General features: G+C 35.4%; 1 protein-coding gene across 1 annotated transcript; it reads left to right on the top strand.

The window, feature by feature from the left end:
- The first annotated feature begins 15,791 nt into the window (after window positions 1-15,791).
- Window positions 15,792-18,908, top strand: LOC103502929 (uncharacterized). Its single transcript, XM_008467051.3, has 3 exons — window positions 15,792-16,349; window positions 16,549-17,635; window positions 18,197-18,908. The coding sequence occupies exons 1-3, from the start codon at window positions 15,973-15,975 to the stop codon at window positions 18,485-18,487; spliced, it is 1,755 nt and encodes a 584-aa protein (XP_008465273.1). The 5' UTR covers window positions 15,792-15,972; the 3' UTR covers window positions 18,488-18,908.
- The last annotated feature ends 1,252 nt before the right edge of the window (window positions 18,909-20,160 follow it).

Raw genomic sequence — 20,160 nt, 5'->3', positions numbered from 1 at the left:
TCAGCATTTTGAGTTCTTCAAGCGTTAGCTCTTCATCCTCATCAATATCGGAACGCTCACTATCAGCTTTTGAATTGATTTTTGTAATACACGCGATGAAAGAATTCATACCATGATCATCTTCATCGTCATCTGAATTCTCATCAGACAGGGTAGCACAATAATTTTTCTTTTGTCTTCTGAGATAAGTGGGACATTCGGCCTAATAATGACCAAACCCCTCACACTCTCTACATCTAAACGACCTCCCTACATCCTCCTTTTTCTTACCATGGTCGCTATTTCTTCTGTAAGAGAAGTCATTAACCTTTCTTATAGAGTTCTCACCATCATATCTTCCAGTTTTTTTAGTTTTTCCAACAGTATTCAAACTTTTGAACTTTCTGGCCATCTTAGAGAATTACTTCGTTAAGAGAGCTATTGACTCATCTTGATTAGCTTCATTACCAGACTGATTTACAGTGGTCTCCTGATCATGAACTGATTTGAATGCTATCTCCTTACCTTTCTTACTTTCTGTATCTGACATAGCCATTTCAAACGTAAATAGCGACCCATATAGCTCGTCAAGTTTTAACGTCGTTATATCGTGGGCTTCTTCTATGGCAGTGACCTTCATGTCAAACTTTCTGGGTGAGGAGAGAAACACTTTGCGAACAATTTTAGACTCAGATATCTTTTCACCAAGTAGTAATGAATCATTAGCTATCTCCAGGACCCTCTCATTGTATTCAGAGACTGTCTTATCTTCAGTCATTTTCAAGGCTTCGAATTTTGAAGTTATCAACTGCAGTCTGGTTATCTTCACTTTAGAAGTTCCTTCATATGCAACTTCTAGTATTTTCCATGCCACTTTAGCAGTAGTGCAGGAATTAATAAGTTTGAACGCGTTTAAATCGACACCATTGAAGATAGCATTTATGGCTCTTGCATTTCCAACTGAAGCTTGTTCTTCAGCATCTGTCCAATCAATTTCTGGTTTTGGCATTGATACTCCATTCACAGTAACCATTTGGAGGTTCATAACCACCAACAAGTGCACTCCATACTTTTCCATCCAAAGTTTTAATGAAAAATATCATGCGAGGCTTCCAATAAGAGTAATTTTTACCGTCCAGGACAAGAGGACGTGAAGCTGATGGGCTTTCTCTGATTATCTCCATGATCTAATAACCTACTCTGATACCAATTGAAAAAACAGTGAGATAATCAATTTGAACTCCAGTTAATACTGAAGCTAATAACAGTTGTAATAGCTAGAGGGATAGCAGAGGAGAATAACACATGAAACTTTGTTAACCCAGTTCGGCTAATATTGCCTACATCTGGGGAGCTGCATACAGCCCTGATGAGTAATCTTTATTAATATTCACTTGAGTTAATATACATCGATACAGCATATGGTACTCTGTTCAATAATATAACTTAATAACATGCGTCTTGATATCAGACTTCAGGCTCCCCTGAGTTACTTATCTTCACGATGTCTAGCTTCAGGCTCCCCCTGAAACACATGAGTGAATATCTTTGGTGACGTCTTTAGATCCCTCTAAATATCTTCGTGATCATACCAATCACTTGTTTTTTTTTCTGTTACTCATCAATAATTGTTACTACTATCAATATGATGACCTCGTTGACATAAGATCATCATACCTTTTTAACTCCGTAGCTTCTGCGGACGACCTTGATGCAAAAGACCGTCTTCAACCTGTATTTTTGCTTTTTCTTTGCAAAGCCTCATCACTACGTAACGTCACATATATAATATATGTATAGATCTTCTAATCTTAACAAGATTCCTAGAATAGTGAGAAATCTTTTAATCTCTTAAATATCTCATCTTTTAATTCATTAATCAAAGATAATTAGTCAAAGATATTCCATAAAATCTTTTAGACAAAAACTCCAACAGATTCATGCTTAGGATAATCACCTTGTTCTTGGCAATTTATGATTTAATTGCATCAATTTTATGTGCACAATTAAAATCAATTAAATCATGATTTTAATTTGTTTCTAAAAAGTATGAAAGATACTTTGATTTTCTTTAAGAGCAACAATTAGACATTAGTTGTTATTGCAAGAACACAGTAAATGCTTATGATGATTATCTCTTTTCTTGAATCTTAATCAAAGCTTTTACAAGAATCAAGCAAGTTGATCTTGCGAGAACCTTGATCAAGAATCCCCTTTTAAAGTAAAAAATCATTTCATACTTCTTTTAATTCGATGATAAGAATTGAATAACGCTCATTGCCCATCACCTCATTTTTTCTCATAAGAGTTTAATTTCTACTTTTTTTTTCTGTGAATTAAATTTACATCTCAAATTCCCTTGATTCTTGGTTCAATTTGATGTTCTCTATACTTTCTTTAATGCTTTCCTTTTGCTACTTGATTTCTTTCAAGCTTGATTTCAAGAATTTTTCTTTGCAACCATTCCCGTAGGTTCAACACCCCTACTTACCACTGAGCTACGGTAAAAAGTAAGGGTAAATTTGAAAATACTTTTGTCATGGTAAATCCTTGTAAGCATCCTACCCTTAGCAAGTTACATTTCATTTTTAAACATATTAGTGTTTGATTCTAATGACCTTACCGATACATACTTTAATACGCACCATCATTGCCTTGTCAATGGCAATCCATTCTTTAAGAAAGAAATAATTGCAAAATAAGATGCCTAAAGTTATTCATACACTATAGAATGTTTGGGTTATATACTCGAACTTGATCCATATTTATGTCTCTACATAAAGTTCAAGTCTACACTTGATAGCCTCAGGATCTTAGTTTATTGGATTCAAGATTACAACATTCTATTTTCACTAATAAATCCTCAATAACCACTTTATTGAATAGAATATAATTTAAACTACAAACTATGAGTTTTAGGACATAAATTCCTTTAGATAGCTGTGACCCATCGGAAGAAAAGACAATTAAATATAGTTCAAAAAGAGTACCCCTCCTATGGGAATTATAGAAGAGGGAATAAGACCCAACAAGCATAAGAGGAAGAAAAAGACTTGGAAGCCTAAGCTCGTGGAGGAGGAAAACAAGGTTTTTCCTCGATCGCAAAGCCTGGTAAATTTATAGATTTTCTTCCAAAAAGAATTCACTATGATCATTTGGATGAAATTCTAGGATTCGTTGCATGTTATAAACCCCGAATCTTAGGAAAAACTTAAATCTTTTGAAGAGCTTGAAAGGATAAGAGTTGATTCAGGTTAAGTTTAAAAAGAAACTCAAAGTGTCATTAAAGGTGTGCTATGGCTGTTAGAAAAAGAGAAAAATTTGGCTTTAGTGTCAAGGGATGAAGTACTGGGCGTTTAAAGGTTATTTGGTGATAGGTGGCCAAAAGGAAGGAAAATAACCTCTAAAGAGCGTTATTAGGCATTTAGAGCTTGTCTAGGCGGCCAAGAAATTGTTGGATGGGCATTAGGCGAGAAAAACATCCAAATGAGTGTCACGGGCAACTAAGTTGGAGTGTATGCTTGGTTAGGCGAGAAAAGCTTGTCCATAGTTATTGGGCGATGAAGGGTGTCTCTAGGAATTTAAGTTGGGTGGCCAAGACCAAAAGAGGTTAGCAAGGCTTGAGGTTAAGGCTTTCACGCGAGGAAGATGGGTGCTTGCGACCATGCTTTGAAGTTATCTAGGCATTTGAATTGTTGTTGGACAAATAGACATTTTGCTTAGGTGAGATGATGAAGAGGAGGAATCAATGAAGTACTTTACAGGTGTCCTTTACATGCTTAAGTTAAATTTTGACAAGTATGTGGTGTCAATAAAGGTCCATGCAAGGTTCTGTATAAATAGGTAACTTTAAAAGGATATTTCTCCCAATTCACTCTTGAGTCTTGGCTGAAATTACTTTCAAAAGTTCACATTGAGTCTAGTTTCAAGAATTGGGCTGCTGGGTCAATTTAAGTAGAGGAAGGTTGAGTTTGAGTTGAAGAAAAGGAGAAAGGTCAAATTTTGGAGCAATCTGAACAAGATACACTTCCAGAATGCTAGAGAGCATATCCTTTAGAATTAGTAGCCACACATTTGAGGTAAGAAAGTTACGATATTTCTAAGAAACTTTGTAGAAGAAAGTTTCTTTAAATGAGTTGTGGATTTTAAGTTATGATTTTCCAAAGTGCGCTTATGTTTCTAGACGAAAAATTTGTTTCTGGGCAAGTTAGAGACTATTCGAGTGGCAAGGTTTATTAGGCAAGATGGGTGTATGTGTTCGAGTTAAGAGAGCTATGCGAGACGCCAGGTGTCACAATCGTAACCTTTCAAATACGATTGTGCGGCACTTGTTCTGCTTGGTCAACAAGTCAGCCGTATAAAATTCAAAAACTGCAGACAAACTCACGGTATGATGTACCCTTCCTTCACGTTTTTGAGAAAATTATTTTATAAAATATGAGAGAGAAAAGAAATCATTGAAAACATCATAAATAAAAGCATTGAAGACTGTCAATTGTAAAGAAAAACTGAGTTTGCAAAGAGTGCAATAAAGCTTGGTTGGGGATTCAACTACTATGCCTCATCTATAGTATATTTTGAACATTTTTAGCCTTGGCAAGCTTGCATATGAAAATACCAAAACCTCATACTCTAGCTCGATGACACAAAAATGAAAGTAATAGACTAAATAATAAAGAAAATATAAAGATAAGATAATTTGGGGTATTTGGACATGCGGCCATAAGCGAACAACGCCCTGGACAAGCACGTTCGTGACATTCTCCCACACCTAAACAATTGATGTCCCTGTCAACTGGCGAAGCTTGAATTCTTCTATCTTCTACGTTCTGGTTCTAGATCTTCGACACGTTCCAAACTGGTTTCTTCAAGAGGAAGGTTCTTCCAATTTACCAGATACTCGTGGATCCTTCTTGTGGGTCTTCTGCCTTTCTTACTCATTCAGCTAGAATTTCTTCAACATCTTTGTCTTCTTTCTGACAAAGATTGATGATTGGACGAATTACGACATTCTACTGTAGGTCTTTGGTATCTTGATGGTAGGGCTTCAGGTTACTCACATGAATTACTTGGTGGATTTACATCCATGTGGGTAACGCTACTCTGTAGAATATATTCCCTACCCTTTTCAATACTTCTACTAATCCTTCATACTTTTTGACAAGGACCTGGTCTTTGCGTCCCCAAAATCTAATATGTTCTGGTTGTAGTTTAACGAGCATCTGGTCCCCTACTCGAAACTCAACGGGGCATTGCTTCTTATCTGCCTCGAGGCCTTCGCTAGGTACACTCGGGCGATGTCTGTTGTCTGTTTCCACTCCTTTGTAAAGTTATGGGTTTGAGGGTCTTTCCCTATGTAGGGATGATCGACAAGGTGTGGCAATACAAGTTGCCTACTAGAAACAATCTCAAACGAGCTTCTCCCAGTAGATGAACTCATCTGAGCATTGAAACAGATGTGGGCTACATCCAACAGCTGGACCCAATTCTTTTGTCTTGCGTTTACAAAATGACGCAAATATTCCTCAAGCATGAGGATATGTTCACTCGGTCTGATCGTCAGTCTAAGGGTGGTAGCTTGAGGATATGTTCAGACTTGTCCCAAGGTAAATAACTTCGTCCAGAAGGAGCCAATAAATCTACCATCCCTATCGCTCACTATTCTTGTCAGGACTCCCCACAACTTAACAACATGCTTGAAGACCAACTGGACTGTCAGTTCGGTTGAACACTACTTGGTAGTGGGGATGAAGGTGGCATATTTTGAGAATCGATTAATGATAACCAAGATGGCCTCAAAGTCACTTACCTTGGAAAGATGAGTGATGAAGTCCATAGAAACTCTCTCCCAAGGTCTTGTTGGAACTGGCAGAGGGTCGAGAAGTTCGACTATCTTTGCTTTTTCGACTTTATCCTGTTGACATATGAGACATATCTTTGTGTACTGCATGACATCATCTCTCATGTTTGGCCAAAAGTAGTCCTTCAACAAAGTGTACGTCCTCTGCCTTCCAAGATGACCAGCCTATAAAGTGTCATGACAATCATGAAACAATTTCTTCCTTAGGTCCCCTACTTTAAGGACGTACAACCAATTACCCTTTGTTATCAACAAGCCTTCCTTAACCCAAAACTGTCTTGTTTTAACTGCCTTAGTTAAAACATGACGTTCTGAGTGGCGGGATCTTTGTGCAAGAACTCTCTTAAGACATCTCCAACTAACCTATCAATCTTACTCGTCTAGAGGTGAGCTAACATGCACATGGCCGTATGTTCATTTTTCTGACTCAGGGCATCAGCAGCCCGATTACTCGACCCCTTCTTGTGTTCAAATTCGAAATCAAACTTGACCAGAAATTCCTACCACCTAGCTTGCTTCGAAGTCAACTTTGGTTGAGTAAAGAAGTGGCAGGTCGCACTATTGTCCATCTTCACCATAAATGACGAACTCAGTAGGTATTGTCTCCAGGCCTACAAGCAATGTACTACTGCGAGCATCTCTTTTTCAGACACGGTATACCTCTTCTCAGTTGCATTCAGCTTTCAACTTTTGTATGCGAGGTGTCCATTTTGTAGGAGAACACCGCCCAACAAATAATCAGATGCATCCGTCTCAACCTCGAAAGGTTTGGTCACATTAGAAATTCCCAAAACTGACCCCATCCATCATGGCTTGCTTCAGGTCATCAAAGGCGGTTATACACTCAGGGGTCCAACCCCATTGAATATCCTTTTTCAGTAACTCAGTCAGCGAACTTGCTCTTTTAGAGAATCCCTCTACAAATCATCTATAATAATTTACTAACCCGAGGAAAGAGCGTAATTCTTAGACTGGTTTTGGTATTGCCCAATCACGTATTGCAGAAATTTCCCTCTTCCATCCCAATTCAGCCATACTCTATCACATAGCCCAAGAAGTTTATTCGCTTTTGTGTAAATGAGCACTTTTCTCTCTTGACATACAGTTGGTTCTCCTTCAATTTCTAAAAAACCTTTTGAAGGTCGTCCCTGTGTTCTTCCATGGACGAGCTATAGACCACTATATCATCTAGGTAGATCACTACAAATTTGTCAAGATATTCATGGAAGACCTGGTTCATCATTGTACAGAAGGTTGCAGGGGCATTGGTAACCAAATGGCATTACGAGAAACTCAAACGCTCCATATCTGGTGACACAGATTATCTTAGGCTCATCTCCCTATGTAATTCTTACTTGGTAATATCCTGACCATAGGTCTAACTTCGAAAAATATTTTGCCTCATGTAAGCGATCAAACAAGTCACTGATTATGGGAAGTGGATATTTGTTGCAAATCGTGAGCTTGTTCAAGGCACAATAGTCGATACACACCCGTAAACTCCCATTCTTCTTTTTCTGGAAAAGACCTGGGGCCCCATATGTGTTGGAATTATTGTCCTAAAACTCGTAGTTTGTAATCATATTTTTTTCGATAAAGTCGTTATTGAGAAATTGAATACTATATTCTTAAAAACCAATAAACATAGATCCCAAGACTATTTTTGAGTAAACTTAAACTTTATGTAGAGACATAAACATGGATTAAGTTCGAGTAAATAGTCTAAATAGTCTATAATATATGATTAAAGGTTGGGCGCTTTATTCAGAGATACTATGGATGCGGCCCACTTTGTAGATAATACAAACGATGTAATCCTCAATCGTTCATGTAGAGACATGAAAGAGGGGGCATCCTATGTAAAAGGTTTACATAAGACAGAACCATGAAATAGTCTTTTTTACGTAATAACGTTGTTTACTGTTTAAAACTGACTATCTCGATTATTGATGACATAGGTAACTTAATTTTAATCCTGAGCTACCTGTGAACCCCTGTTCGCACGAGATTAACCTTAGATCTGCATAGGTGACGGCAACTCATTAGCGTTGGCCCAATAAGCCTCCCATTTCAGGGATAAGATCGGATGAACAGGTGGGAGCATAGGGTGCAAGACGGAATTCACTCTTACCCGCTTTAGGGTTAGTAGATAGGTTGTTCCCCAACCTCTCATTGGCCTGAGAGGGATTTGGTTTATATGTTGGACCTTAAACCAAATGTTCAATAGTGGATCAGTAGGACTTAAGGAACAAGATGTAGTCTTAGGGGTAAAAACGGTATTTTGACCCAGCTGAGGTTACGAACAACCTGTGAAGGATTAACTTATTGATCATGGTTATATCAAAAGGACAGAAATATATCTATGATGAGGGGAGTGCAGCTACGAGACTTTAGTGGAATGACTCGTTAGTTAACAAATGTTAATTAGCTTAGTCTAAAAGGGTTTAGTCAGTTAATCACGGATTGTTGGAGCCCATGATCTATAGGTCCATTAGGTTCCCCTGCTAGCTCATATGGAATTAACTTAGAACAACATGTTGGAATAATTCGAATTGTTTGAATTATGTAAAGAGAGAGAAACCAACAACTACATGGAATGTAATAGTCGATTATAGCTTTGAGCAAGAGCTCTATGTTTAAATATGATTTAAATATTAAAAATATGAATGGAGATTCATATACGAAAGCTCAAAATAATGGAGATGGTCAAAGTTGTAAAAAGTCAAAATGATTTTTTAAATCAAATCAAACTTTGACCGGCTTTAATATTCAAATGTGATTTGAATTTAGGAAAAATGAATGCAGATTCATGCTCAGAAGATTGGAATTAGTCAAGACGGACAAAATGGTAAAAAATCAAAAAGGTTGACTTTTGACTTGAAAAATCAAAGTTTGACTTTGACTAAAATGGTCAAATGACCATTTTGCCCCTTGCCCAAAATTAATGGGAATATCCAAAGAGAAATGGAGTAGTAAGTAATTCCACTAAATGTTAGTGGAATACTAAGTGTTGAGATCTTGGCTAACTAATTACATGCAATTATGCATGTAATTAGGTTATAAATAGTTCTCTTTTCCAAGCTAAAAAGAGACCTTTTTTGGCTAATTTCATTATCAAAACTCAATTCCATATCTCTCTTTAATTTCTTCATTCGACGGGTACCACAACCCGGTTCTTAGTCTGAAGTATAGCGGGTCTTCTCTAGTGGTGGTTCCGAGTTTTGTGTTCGTGAAAAGATTTGGAGCATTAGGGAGCTTCAAAGGTAAACGTTTCTTTTAACCCTAATTTTGTAATTAGAGTTGTGCTTAATGCATGTTAATCACTAAATTTAAGTTTAGTTGCAATTAGAGTAAAATTATCAATCCTGTTTTTTTGCTGTGTATGTATGCTTTCCAACAAGTCAGAGCTTTGCAGGCCTAATAAACCTTGTATTCAAATAACTCATCTAACTATTTTCAAAGTTCAGCTAACTCTGGTGGTGTCATACGATAAGCATTCTTTGTAGGCAATTTTTTCCCTGGCAATAACTCGATCTCATGATCAATCATCCTTCAAGGCGAAAAAAACTTGGGCAAACTGTTAGGCATCATGTCATGGTACTTCTCTAAGACACACAGAATGTTCTTGGAGACTGTCTCCCCTGGGTTCTCCAACGAATCAAGTAGGATGGCCATAAACGTTAGTTCGTCTAGAGCGACACCCTTCTTCAATTGCATGGCTGAAATCATTTTCAACCCGCTAAGCTGGCAAATGTCAGTCTATACAACAATGGGGGCAGATCCAATGATCACCAAACATTTGGCTAAAGGCATTGGTATTACCTGATGTTCGAGTAGAAACTCCATTCCTAGTACCACATCAAAGTCATCAATTTTCACAACCACAAAATCTACGAGGTTGTTTCATCCTCCCAACCTTGTCATCGTTCGTTTCACTAATCCAACGATAGGTAGGGCAGCAGAATTCACGACTTTCATTCTTCCTGTATCCTTCTCCTAACGAAGATTTAATCGCTAGCTTCTGCCTCGTTATAAAATTGTGAGTTGCACCAGAATCAACCATAGTGTTCTTGGTCGGTTTCTGGTTGATCCAGGTGTCAACACACATTAAGCCCCTTTCCACTAGTATACTTGTCTCCCCTACCTTCTTTTAGAGAGACGACAAGAATTTTAAGGCCCACATTCGAGGATTATCACCTTCCTCTGCTAGTCCACTTTCCTCTCCATTTGACTCAGTTTATCGTCTAAATCTGTGGTTAAAGAGGCCTGGAAGGCATTGAAGGTTGTTTTGTTTGGACATTCTCTAGCCAAGTGTAGTCCCTTACATATGAAACAACTGAGAGGACGATTGGACACATTCTGATTATTTTGTCTCGTCAAGTGATTCCTATATTCAATTGTTAGGGCCTGCGATCTCCACTAGGATGTTTGTCTCCTCTAACAGTTTTGGGAGAACTTGGGCGGTTATTCTTATTTCCCTTAGACGAGAAGCTTGGACGGTGTCTCACATCCTAAGAGTCATTGCACAAGTCAAATAATCATTCGGCCGCAGCATATGCTGATGTGACCTCTTAAACTCTTTATTCATATAACTTTGTTTGTATTAACTACAAAGCGAGCCGCATCCATAGTATCTCTGAATAAGGCGCTCAACCTTTATTCATATACTATAGACTATTTAGGTTATTTACTCGAACTTAATCCATGTTTATGTCTCTACATAAAGTTCAAGTTTACTTAAAAATAGCCTTGGGATCTTAGTTTATTGGATTTAAGATTATAGTATTCAATTTCTCAATAACGACTTTATTGAATAGAATATGATTACAAACTACGAGTTTTAGGACATAAATTTGACTAAAACTCCTAGTGGGATAAAAATGTTTAAACTTAACCATAAGAGAGAATAATACATATGAGTACAATAAACATGTGAATATAATAAACTAGGGCACATGCCCAATAAGTTTTTGACTTTTTACAATTTTATCCGTCTTGACTAATTTTGATCTTATATTTTGCAAACTTAACCATCTAATCTATATATATATCCAAATAAAGTGGAAGATAGAAAGATTTAGTTGTGTTATAACATATAGCATTATGTAATATCAATTATGTTATGGAATATGAAAAAGTTACATTATAACTCTCATGACATAGAACATTAACTAATATCAGTTATAGAAGATGAAAAGCTAACGAAGTGTAACTTTTATCTTGTTGAATATGAAAATGACAAAAAAACCTGTAATCTATGTAAATGAGAAAGTTGCCACTAAAGCAAGACTTAAAAAAAGTTCTAATGAAAGGGTAAAAACATCCACCAAAATCATATTTCTTATGAAATTATGAAATTATAAATGTGAAATCATAATTTTTTTCAATCATTTTATAGGTAAAAAATTAAAGGAAAAACTTTAATATTTCCTGTTTTACACATTTTATTACTTTTATGTATAGTTTATAAATTTCAACAATACTTACATTGTTTTAACAAAATCAAAGTATAAGTCACTCAACCATTTCATTAATAAAATAGCTTTGATAAAAAAATAATAAAGAAAAAAACATGAGCAAGATTCCCATGGTTACATTAAAAAAAGATTCTCAATATTACATGACTTAAACATAAAGAGCATAGACATTTGTACATCCAATCACGAAGTCGATGGTTCAAGTTTCCCCAACTTTTGTTATATACTACAAAGAAACCTATATAAATCAAGGAATATGCACAAGCATACTTCTATTTACAAAAAATAGGCAACAAAAAAATTAGAAGAGAATAGAAAAACATGATTTGATTTCTTCTTCACCCTTAGCATTTTGTTGTGACTTGTGAACATGAATAAAAAAATGGGTATTTATACCTAAAGAATTTGAAAGGTTGTAAGAGATACAAAAGAGTTAATATGAGATAAGGAAATGTGAACAGTTGGGAAATGGAAGATTAAGAGAGAGAGATGAATGTAAATAGATTTGGATAAATTTAAATGATATAATTAATTGGAGAGAAAATTTTAAAATTTTGAGAAAAGTTGAGATGAAAAGTTAACAAAGTGTAACTTCTATTTTGTTGAGTGTGTGGAAATGATCACAAACATTAAATTTATGTAAATGACAAAATTGTCACTAACGTAATACTAAAAAAAAGTTATAACGAAAGGGTAAAATGGGACTAAAAAGTTTCTTCACTTTCACCCTTTTATATATACTATAGATATAGATAAACACATTTATTAAACATTCTAGTGCAAGTTGTTTCACTAGATGTCAAGTTTTTTCACTAGATGTGAAGAAATATATATTTTGAAGAAATTTTTTGTCCTGAAGTACCATATCTAAGTGCAATTGATGTACTTATGTATCTTACTAATAATACAAAACCAGATATTGTATTTTTAGTAAATTTGTTAGCTAAATACTATTTCTCTTCAATGAATAGACATTAAAATTGAATTAAGTATATACTCTATCATCTTTGAGGAACGATCAACATAGGCTTGTTTTGTTCAAATAAATCAAATTTTAATCTAGTTGACTTTGTAGATTCTGGATATTTATCTAATCCACACAAAGCAAAGTCATGTTATTTTTTTTACATATGGAGGAATCGCTATATCATGGTGATTAATGAAACAAACCAGAACCGCTACTTCCTCAAATCATGCTGAAATTCTTGTCATTCATGAGGCAAGTCAAGAATGTGTATGGCTAAAACAAATGATTCAACACACTTCGTGGAACACGTGCTTTGTCTTCTAGCAAAAATCTTCAAATGATATTATATGAAGGTAACATGACATGAATAGCCCAAATCAAAAGGAGATAGAACAAAACATATTTCACCAAAAAAAATTTGCACTCGTTATTATGAAGAAAAATGTGACATACTATACAACAAATTTGTTCGAAGAACAATTTGACAGAGTTGTTTATAAAATTATTACCTACCACAACTTTTCAAAAATTGGTATACAAAATTGAAATACATCGACTTAGAGATCCCAAATGATGTTTTAATTTCATGAGGGAGAGTAGAAACGTATTTTTGTAAAAATTATATGAAATATATACTATCTTTCTTTCACTATAATTTTTTTCTCATTAGGTTTTTTCCTATATACATAATAAGTATCTAAAGAAAGTATTATCAATATCTTAATATATGGTTAAATATATGCTTATCTTAATGTCCATTGTCAAGTGTCAAAAATAACCATCTCATTTGTTGTTTATGTGTCTCAAGATAACATATCAATAGTGTCCATTTTGTCTACCATCTACTTTCCATTTTACCTATTAATTGAGATCTTTTGTGGTTGTAAGTACACACGACATTGGTTGAAATTTCAAAGATCTGGGGATAGTGTAAAAACTTGGAGTGTAAAAACTTGGAGTGCTCTTTTTTAGTAATTTTATTATTTATTTATTTTATATTGAAAAAACAGTGCGATAATCAATTAAACCTTCAGTTAATACTAAAGCTAATAACAGTTATAATAGCTAGAGGGATGGCAGAAGAGAATAACACAAAAAACTTTGGTAACCCAGTTCGGCCAATGTTGCCTACGTCTAGGGAGCTGCGCACAGCCTTGATGAGTAATTTTATTAAGATTCACTTTAGTCAATATACATCGATACAGTATATGTACTCTGTTCAACTATATGACTATATAACATGTGTCTCAGCTTCAGACTCCAGGCTCCCTGAATGCATGAGTAACTCTCCTCAATGATGTATGACTTCAGGCTCCCCCCTAAATGCATGAGTGAATGTCTTCGACGATATCTTTATATACTTCTAAAGATTACTGTGATCACGCAAACCATTGTCTCGTTCTTTTCATTACTCATCAACAATAGCAACTTAGATCAACATGTTGATCTTATAGACATAAGATCATACTGTCTTTTTGTTCCTGCAGCTTCTGCAATCAATTCTTCGTTAACCTTCAACCGTGAATGATCTTTTTTTAATATTTTTCCGCTGTCGAACCCTGTATTCGAAAATCCTAATTATACATATAAGATTTCTTCAAAGATAATTAGCAAGATTCCTAAAATAAAGGAGGATCTTTTATCCTTTAATTATCTTATCTTTTAAAAGAATAATCTCATGATATCTTTTAGATAAAATTCTTTTTATCCTTTAATTATCTTATCTTTTAAAAGAATAATCTCATAATATCTTTTAGACAAAATCTTCAACATATATATTGTTATTATTATATTTTTCTTCATATCCATACTTTCGTTGTGCGTCATTGGACTCCTCAATTTCACAACAATTTTTATATTATTTAGTTTTAAGTTTAGTTTTTATTTTAGTCTCTAAGAGAGTGGAGTGGATTATAATATAATAGCTCACTCTATTTCTACTTTTCAATTATCATAATTGGCATTTTCAATTATTATAATTTATAAAATTAACTACAATGTTACTATTTCAATTTTTTTATATGATGTTTACTATTTATTATTCATGCTAAAATAGTTTGTAATTCAAACACAAATTATTATAATTTATAGACTATTTTCCTGCAAATTATAATAACCATGGTAGCAACAAGCCATAACATGTAAACTAAAAAAAAACTATAATATGTGTACTTTGTTAACTATTCAAATGTGTAACATATTTGTTGAACAGGCTTTTAGGTTTATGTTTCTAGTCGATCCTAACAAACTTAATGTTTTTCCTTTTAAAACCAAATGTTCTATTAGATGTAGATATGTATCTTACGTCTAATGGGACTTCAAACTTTTAGTTCTATATCCAATAAGAAAACAATGGTAGCGTTATAGTTATTATTATTTTTTTATTTTTTTTAGGAATTAGGAGATGTTAACCTTTCATTCTAAGATGAGAAGTCATATCAACTACCGCTAAGCTAAACTCATTTTAGCGATGACAGCAATATAGTTAGTCAAAGAAAAGACAACAATAATGTTAAACTCTGTTGAAATATGAAAAATAAGAAAAGCCAAAGAAAAAACATGCTACAATCACCCAAAAATAAATATTAAATTAATTATTATATTTGATAGTAGAGAAAGTTACATAAATGACACTTAAAGCAAAAAATAATAGAATCTAACACAAGAATAAAATAGTCATATGTACTAACAAGCTCACGTTCAACCACCATTTTAAAGGTTTCTTCTCGGTTTCTCAAAATTGAAAAATAATCGACAATAGCACTGGATGATAGTTGTCATCACTAGTAACTTTTTATTTGGGAAATGTGCTATCAGTTGGTATCATTGACGATGTCAACTAATGATAGGTTTTATCATTAAAGAACAAACTTCACATTTTAAAAAAATTTAGTAGTCCGACCAATAACATTTGCTATTAAAAAAAAAAAAAGGATCTTTGTGCTATATTTTTAATTATGGACTGAATTGTGCTATTTAGTATAATAGTTTTAATTTAGAATAATGGCCACTCCAATTTTTGTAAGTCAAATTAATTGGGAATAGTCCATTTTCAATAATTTTCCAATTTTAATAAACTAAAAACGTGTAAATTTTAGAGAAAAAATGTGTATTTTGTTATTAAAGAAACAAAACCATGGAATTATATTTTAAAAATTCCGTAATAAATAGGCTATAAAGTGTTCTCTTATAGCAATATAGTTAGAAAGCTTGACTACGCACCTCACATGCTGCTTAGCATAAAAACATATATTAATTATCATACCTCCACTAGAAAACAGCCACGTGGATCAAAAGGGACTAACTCAATGCAAACATAATCAATTTCTCGAGGTCCCACGTGGCTTCCATAGACATTATCACGTTCACAAATCATACACATCACCATATGATGATCCACCCCCCGCCGTCACATCAGATCGGTGGTTCACCATCATCTTCCATGGACCTCACACACACCAAATAATCTCCCTCACATATTTAATGCTCTACCGCCCATGTCATTACCATTCCTCTCTTAAGAACTCTTTCCCCATTTCTTTCAACGCTCCATTCACAAATCTGCCACCGTCGCCATCTTCCCTGACGGAGTTTTCAATCGCTTTCTTCTTCTAATTCTTGTTCTCCAAGGTTCTACTACATGTAGTTGTAGTGAACGGAGTGTGGTTTGTACGGCGGAAGGCGGAGTTATGGCTACTGCATTGGAGTGTTGGTCTAGTAGAGCTAGTACTGATGAGGATATGGTGGAGCAGGTGTTGATGAGGACTCAAGATAGATCGGAAGGTTCTAAGGCGGAGAGTTCGTTTGGTATTGGAGAGAAGGAGTCGTCGGCCATGCACAGACGGCTGCAGAGATTTAGTCGGAATGTTTCTGAGGCGGTTGCGTCGCTTAAAAACTCTTTGAATTTGGATTCTATTCGCGATCCTTCACCTACGAGAACTGAGGGGTCCAAGAAGGCTGTTTGGGGGAGTGTTGTACGGAATCTTACTCAGCTTTATCCTGGAAGTCAGTTGCCGGAAAAGCTCGTCTCCAACATTCGTAAGCATTATGATTCGCTGCCTCTCAGGTTTGGATTCTGATTTGTAATGTGTTTTTGTTAGTTTAGGGTTTGTGAACTGAGTAGATGGATTGAGAAAGAACGAAATGTATAATCCGGAACTGTTTGGAGCGTCGTAATGGATGATAGATCAGATGTCTATTTTGTCAACATTTGATAATAGTCTTATTGCTGTATTTTTTTTGTTTGTGTTTGGTGGTGTGAACAGTTATGCTCTGGCGGGTTTTGACATGAAAGATGTCTTTCTCCACATCAAATTGATGGAGCAGGCGTCTGTTTATGATCATCCTGCTATACTATTTCAAGAAGTGACGAATCGTGACGTTCAGAAACCTATAATGAAGTTCACATTTGCTTGCAACTCTTCAGTTTCGTGGTCAGCGATGTCTGGAGCGTTGGAGAGCGCTGCCATTCGTTGTGAAAAGATTCAGATTTTTGAGAAGAAGAAATTTACGCTTGGAGTCATTCTTTTTGTAAATCTTGATGTTCAGGAGAAACTCTTCAAATCGAAGGTTGAAAATGCTCTAAAGTTGGCTATTAAGAAGCCGAAAACCACTGCAGTGAAACTCCCATTTGGATTTTGTGGATGTCAAGAAGGTAACACTGGTGGGAAAGATCTGAGAGAAACTGAGGAGGATGGTGTTGAACCAAATTGCATAAGTGGTTTTGAGAACTCGAATTTGAGTGAAAACTTACAGATTGAAATGCCCTTATGTACTTCATCTTTTGCTGTAACCGTCGATGAGTGGCAGACAGTCCAATCTGGTGGAAATGAGCTGGGTAAATGGCTGCTGAGCTCTGAGAATCTTGAATTCGTTGATCAGATTGGACCCAACTCGTTCAAGGGTGTCTATAAAGGAAGAAGAGTTGCTATAGAGAAGATTAAAGGGTGTGAAAAGGGAGTTTCTTACAAGTTTGAACTCCGAAAAGACTTGTTGGAGTTGATGACATGTGGGCACAAGAACATTCTGATGTTCTACGGTGTTTGTATTGATGAAAATCATGGCTTGTGTGTGGTAACCAAACTAATGGAGGGCGGGTCAGTCCATGAATTGATGCTGAAAAACAAAAAGCTTCAAACCAAAGAAATAACAAGGATTGCTATTGATATTGTAGAAGGGATCAAATTCATGAATGACCATGGTGTTGCTTATCGAGATCTGAACACACAGAGAATATTGTTAGACAAGAACGGCAATGCTTGTTTGGGCGACATGGGCATACTTACTGCATGCAAAAACTTGGGAGAGGCAATGGAGTACGAGACAGATGGGTATCGTTGGCTCGCTCCTGAGGTTTGTTCACTAACTAAAGCAAGTTCCAAATATAGCATTTAACAGAATCCAAACCCGTATCTCTCTGCTGTTATCTGAACAACGCAAAATCTTCTCGCTTTTTTGTGGTGTAATTAGTTGGATTCATTACTTTAAACCGCATGGGATTGGACGAGCCCCTTTCCATCTAAAGAGACTTTATGTCACTTTCTCCGTGATGGTCCAGCGTGTCTAGCATATAGTCATGATCGAAGATGGTTTACACATCTATATTGTGTTTATATTTGTCTAGGTACTCTCATTTTGTTTAGACCATTAAGTGAATTTCACTGCACCATCTGTTTGGCCGCAACTTTGAATTGTTGCCACTTTCAGCTTAAATGTTTCAATTTGTGGAGTCCGCCATCTTAAAGCTCCTTTAGAAGGAGTCTGCTTCTTTCTTACGGGAATTTGAAATTCCTTTAGATCTTATTTCATTACTATCCTTTACTTGCAAGTTTATTTATGTAGTTCCTAATTCAATTGTCAAATAATGGCAGAAGAGTGTTATTGATCTGTATTTTGCTGTCTGGTTTATAACAGATTATTGCGGGTGACCCGGAGAGTGTTAATGAGACATGGATGAGTAATGTATACAGTTTTGGTATGGTAATTTGGGAGATGGTAACTGGTGAGGCAGCTTATGGTGCGTATTCGCCAGTGCAAGCGGCAGTCGGCATAGCTGCTTGTGGCCTAAGACCCGATGTTCCAAAGGACTGTTCATCCATCTTGAAATCTCTGATGATCAGATGCTGGAACAATTGCCCATCAAAACGCCCTCAGTTCTCCGAAATTTTATCATTACTTCTAGACTCCAACAACAATCATAGATAAAGTAAGTATATTCATTCCTCCCAATCTAAATTGAATCGAAATGTCTACTCTTATGAAGTCATTGTAAAGGGTCCTATCATGTAGAAGATATGCTCTATGTTCAATGTAGATGAGAGAAATTTGTGTTTAGATATTAATCCAACTACTTCTCAATGATGGATTAAAAATAGAAATTCATAGGCAAAGAAAATACTAATCTCACAATAGAAAACTGGACCTTCTTGCCCAGTCAAAAGGGGGAAGATGACAAAGGGGAAGATCTTTCTTTCCCCCCTTTTCTTTAAATTTTCTGTCATCATCATGCAAGACCATTTATTATGTGAATGACAAGGTAGTTCACGTCTGTATTGTATGAAATAGACAATTGTTTCTTAATTGATTATTTAATGTATGACTGACGCAGAGTCTTTCTAGCTGGCCATTTATCAAATGGTAGAGATAGGAAAGGGTATGAAACTATAAAGATTCGAAGTGTTAAATCTCTGCCTGAATAGGTTAGTTTGTATAAATTTATTCTTATATTATATGGGTTTAGGTGGATATATTGTAGCTTCATCTTACAATCATATCTGTCATCTCAAAAATGTGAAAAGAAAAAAGGGTACTCTTATTTCTCCTACCTTTATCTTTTATCTTTTATCTTTTACTTTAAAAGCATATGTGAGAGACAACACACAATCTACTTTTGTAATGGGTTCTTGTATTTCTAATCCCCTTTTTCTTTTTGGTACTTTTTCTTAAACATGAATATTTGTATGCCAACTATTGACTAGGGTGGATCTTAGGTTGCCTCCATATTTGTATATCCTATCTACTTGCCCATTTATATTTTGTCAAATCAATTGTGTGACGCGCGTGAGATGTATAGCGACAGCTGAATTTAAAGAACAGCTAAATCTTTTATTGATGGGGAAGAGAAGATACAATTGATTTGTGGGAACATTTTGGGGTGTTTAGAACAAAGGAGTGGGAGGAGTTGAGAAGTTAGGGTTGGCAACAGGCAGGGGCGGGGCAAAGGTAGGATCCCACATCCCGTCCAGGAGATACTTCCCTCCATTCCCTCCTTCCCACCCACCTCCATACTTGCCAATGGAAGGTGGGGACGGGGTTCCCAGTCCGAGGGACGAGGACCCATCCCTCAGATGAGTAGTGGCGATCAGCAACAGCAGGCATCGCCGGTGAGTAGTGAGAAATGAAGAATGTTTTAAGAAAAATTGAAGCACGTTAAGTATACATATTGAAATTATAAATTGTAAGTTAAAATAAATAATAAAATCTAAATATTGAAGAAAATTCCAAATTGTTTTTTTAAAAAAGCATACAATAGGAAAGTTAATAAAGAATGTAATAAATATAAAAGAAATAAAGTCAATAAACAAAATAAAAGATATAAAGTTTATACAGAAAAGAAAAGGTAAAAAACAAATCAAAGTGACTTAAATGTGATTCAAACTTGCATTCACAAAGCAAATCTGTGGAATAGGCGAGCCTCAGTACCATTGGAGCAGAGTTAAGTTTTGGTTTGTTTTCAGCTCAGTGCAAAGTTGAGTTTTTTGTTTGTTTGTCAAATCATCATATATGAAAAGAACCTAGGTTTGGTTGTTCCTCAATTTTTGCGCTCCTTTCAAAAACATTTTTAAAAATTTAGAAACAAGAAATTAGATCAATTATAA

The sequence above is a fragment of the Cucumis melo genome, chromosome 11 (assembly GCF_025177605.1).
Source record: "Cucumis melo cultivar AY chromosome 11, USDA_Cmelo_AY_1.0, whole genome shotgun sequence".
NCBI lineage: Eukaryota > Viridiplantae > Streptophyta > Magnoliopsida > Cucurbitales > Cucurbitaceae > Cucumis > Cucumis melo.
Note: the sequence above shows the minus strand (reverse complement) of the source record. Positions and strands in the feature narration are given on the sequence as shown.

What these genes read in the sequence shown, in the direction of transcription:
- LOC103502929 (XM_008467051.3), top strand. Translation starts at nt 15,973, where the DNA reads ATGGCTACTGCATTGGAGTGTTGGTCTAGTAGAGCTAGTACTGATGAG. An exon ending in TATGATTCGCTGCCTCTCAG is followed by an intron (nt 16,350 to 16,548) that starts GTTTGGATTCTG and finishes TGGTGTGAACAG; the next exon opens with TTATGCTCTGGCGGGTTTTG. An exon ending in ATCGTTGGCTCGCTCCTGAG is followed by an intron (nt 17,636 to 18,196) that starts GTTTGTTCACTA and finishes GGTTTATAACAG; the next exon opens with ATTATTGCGGGTGACCCGGA.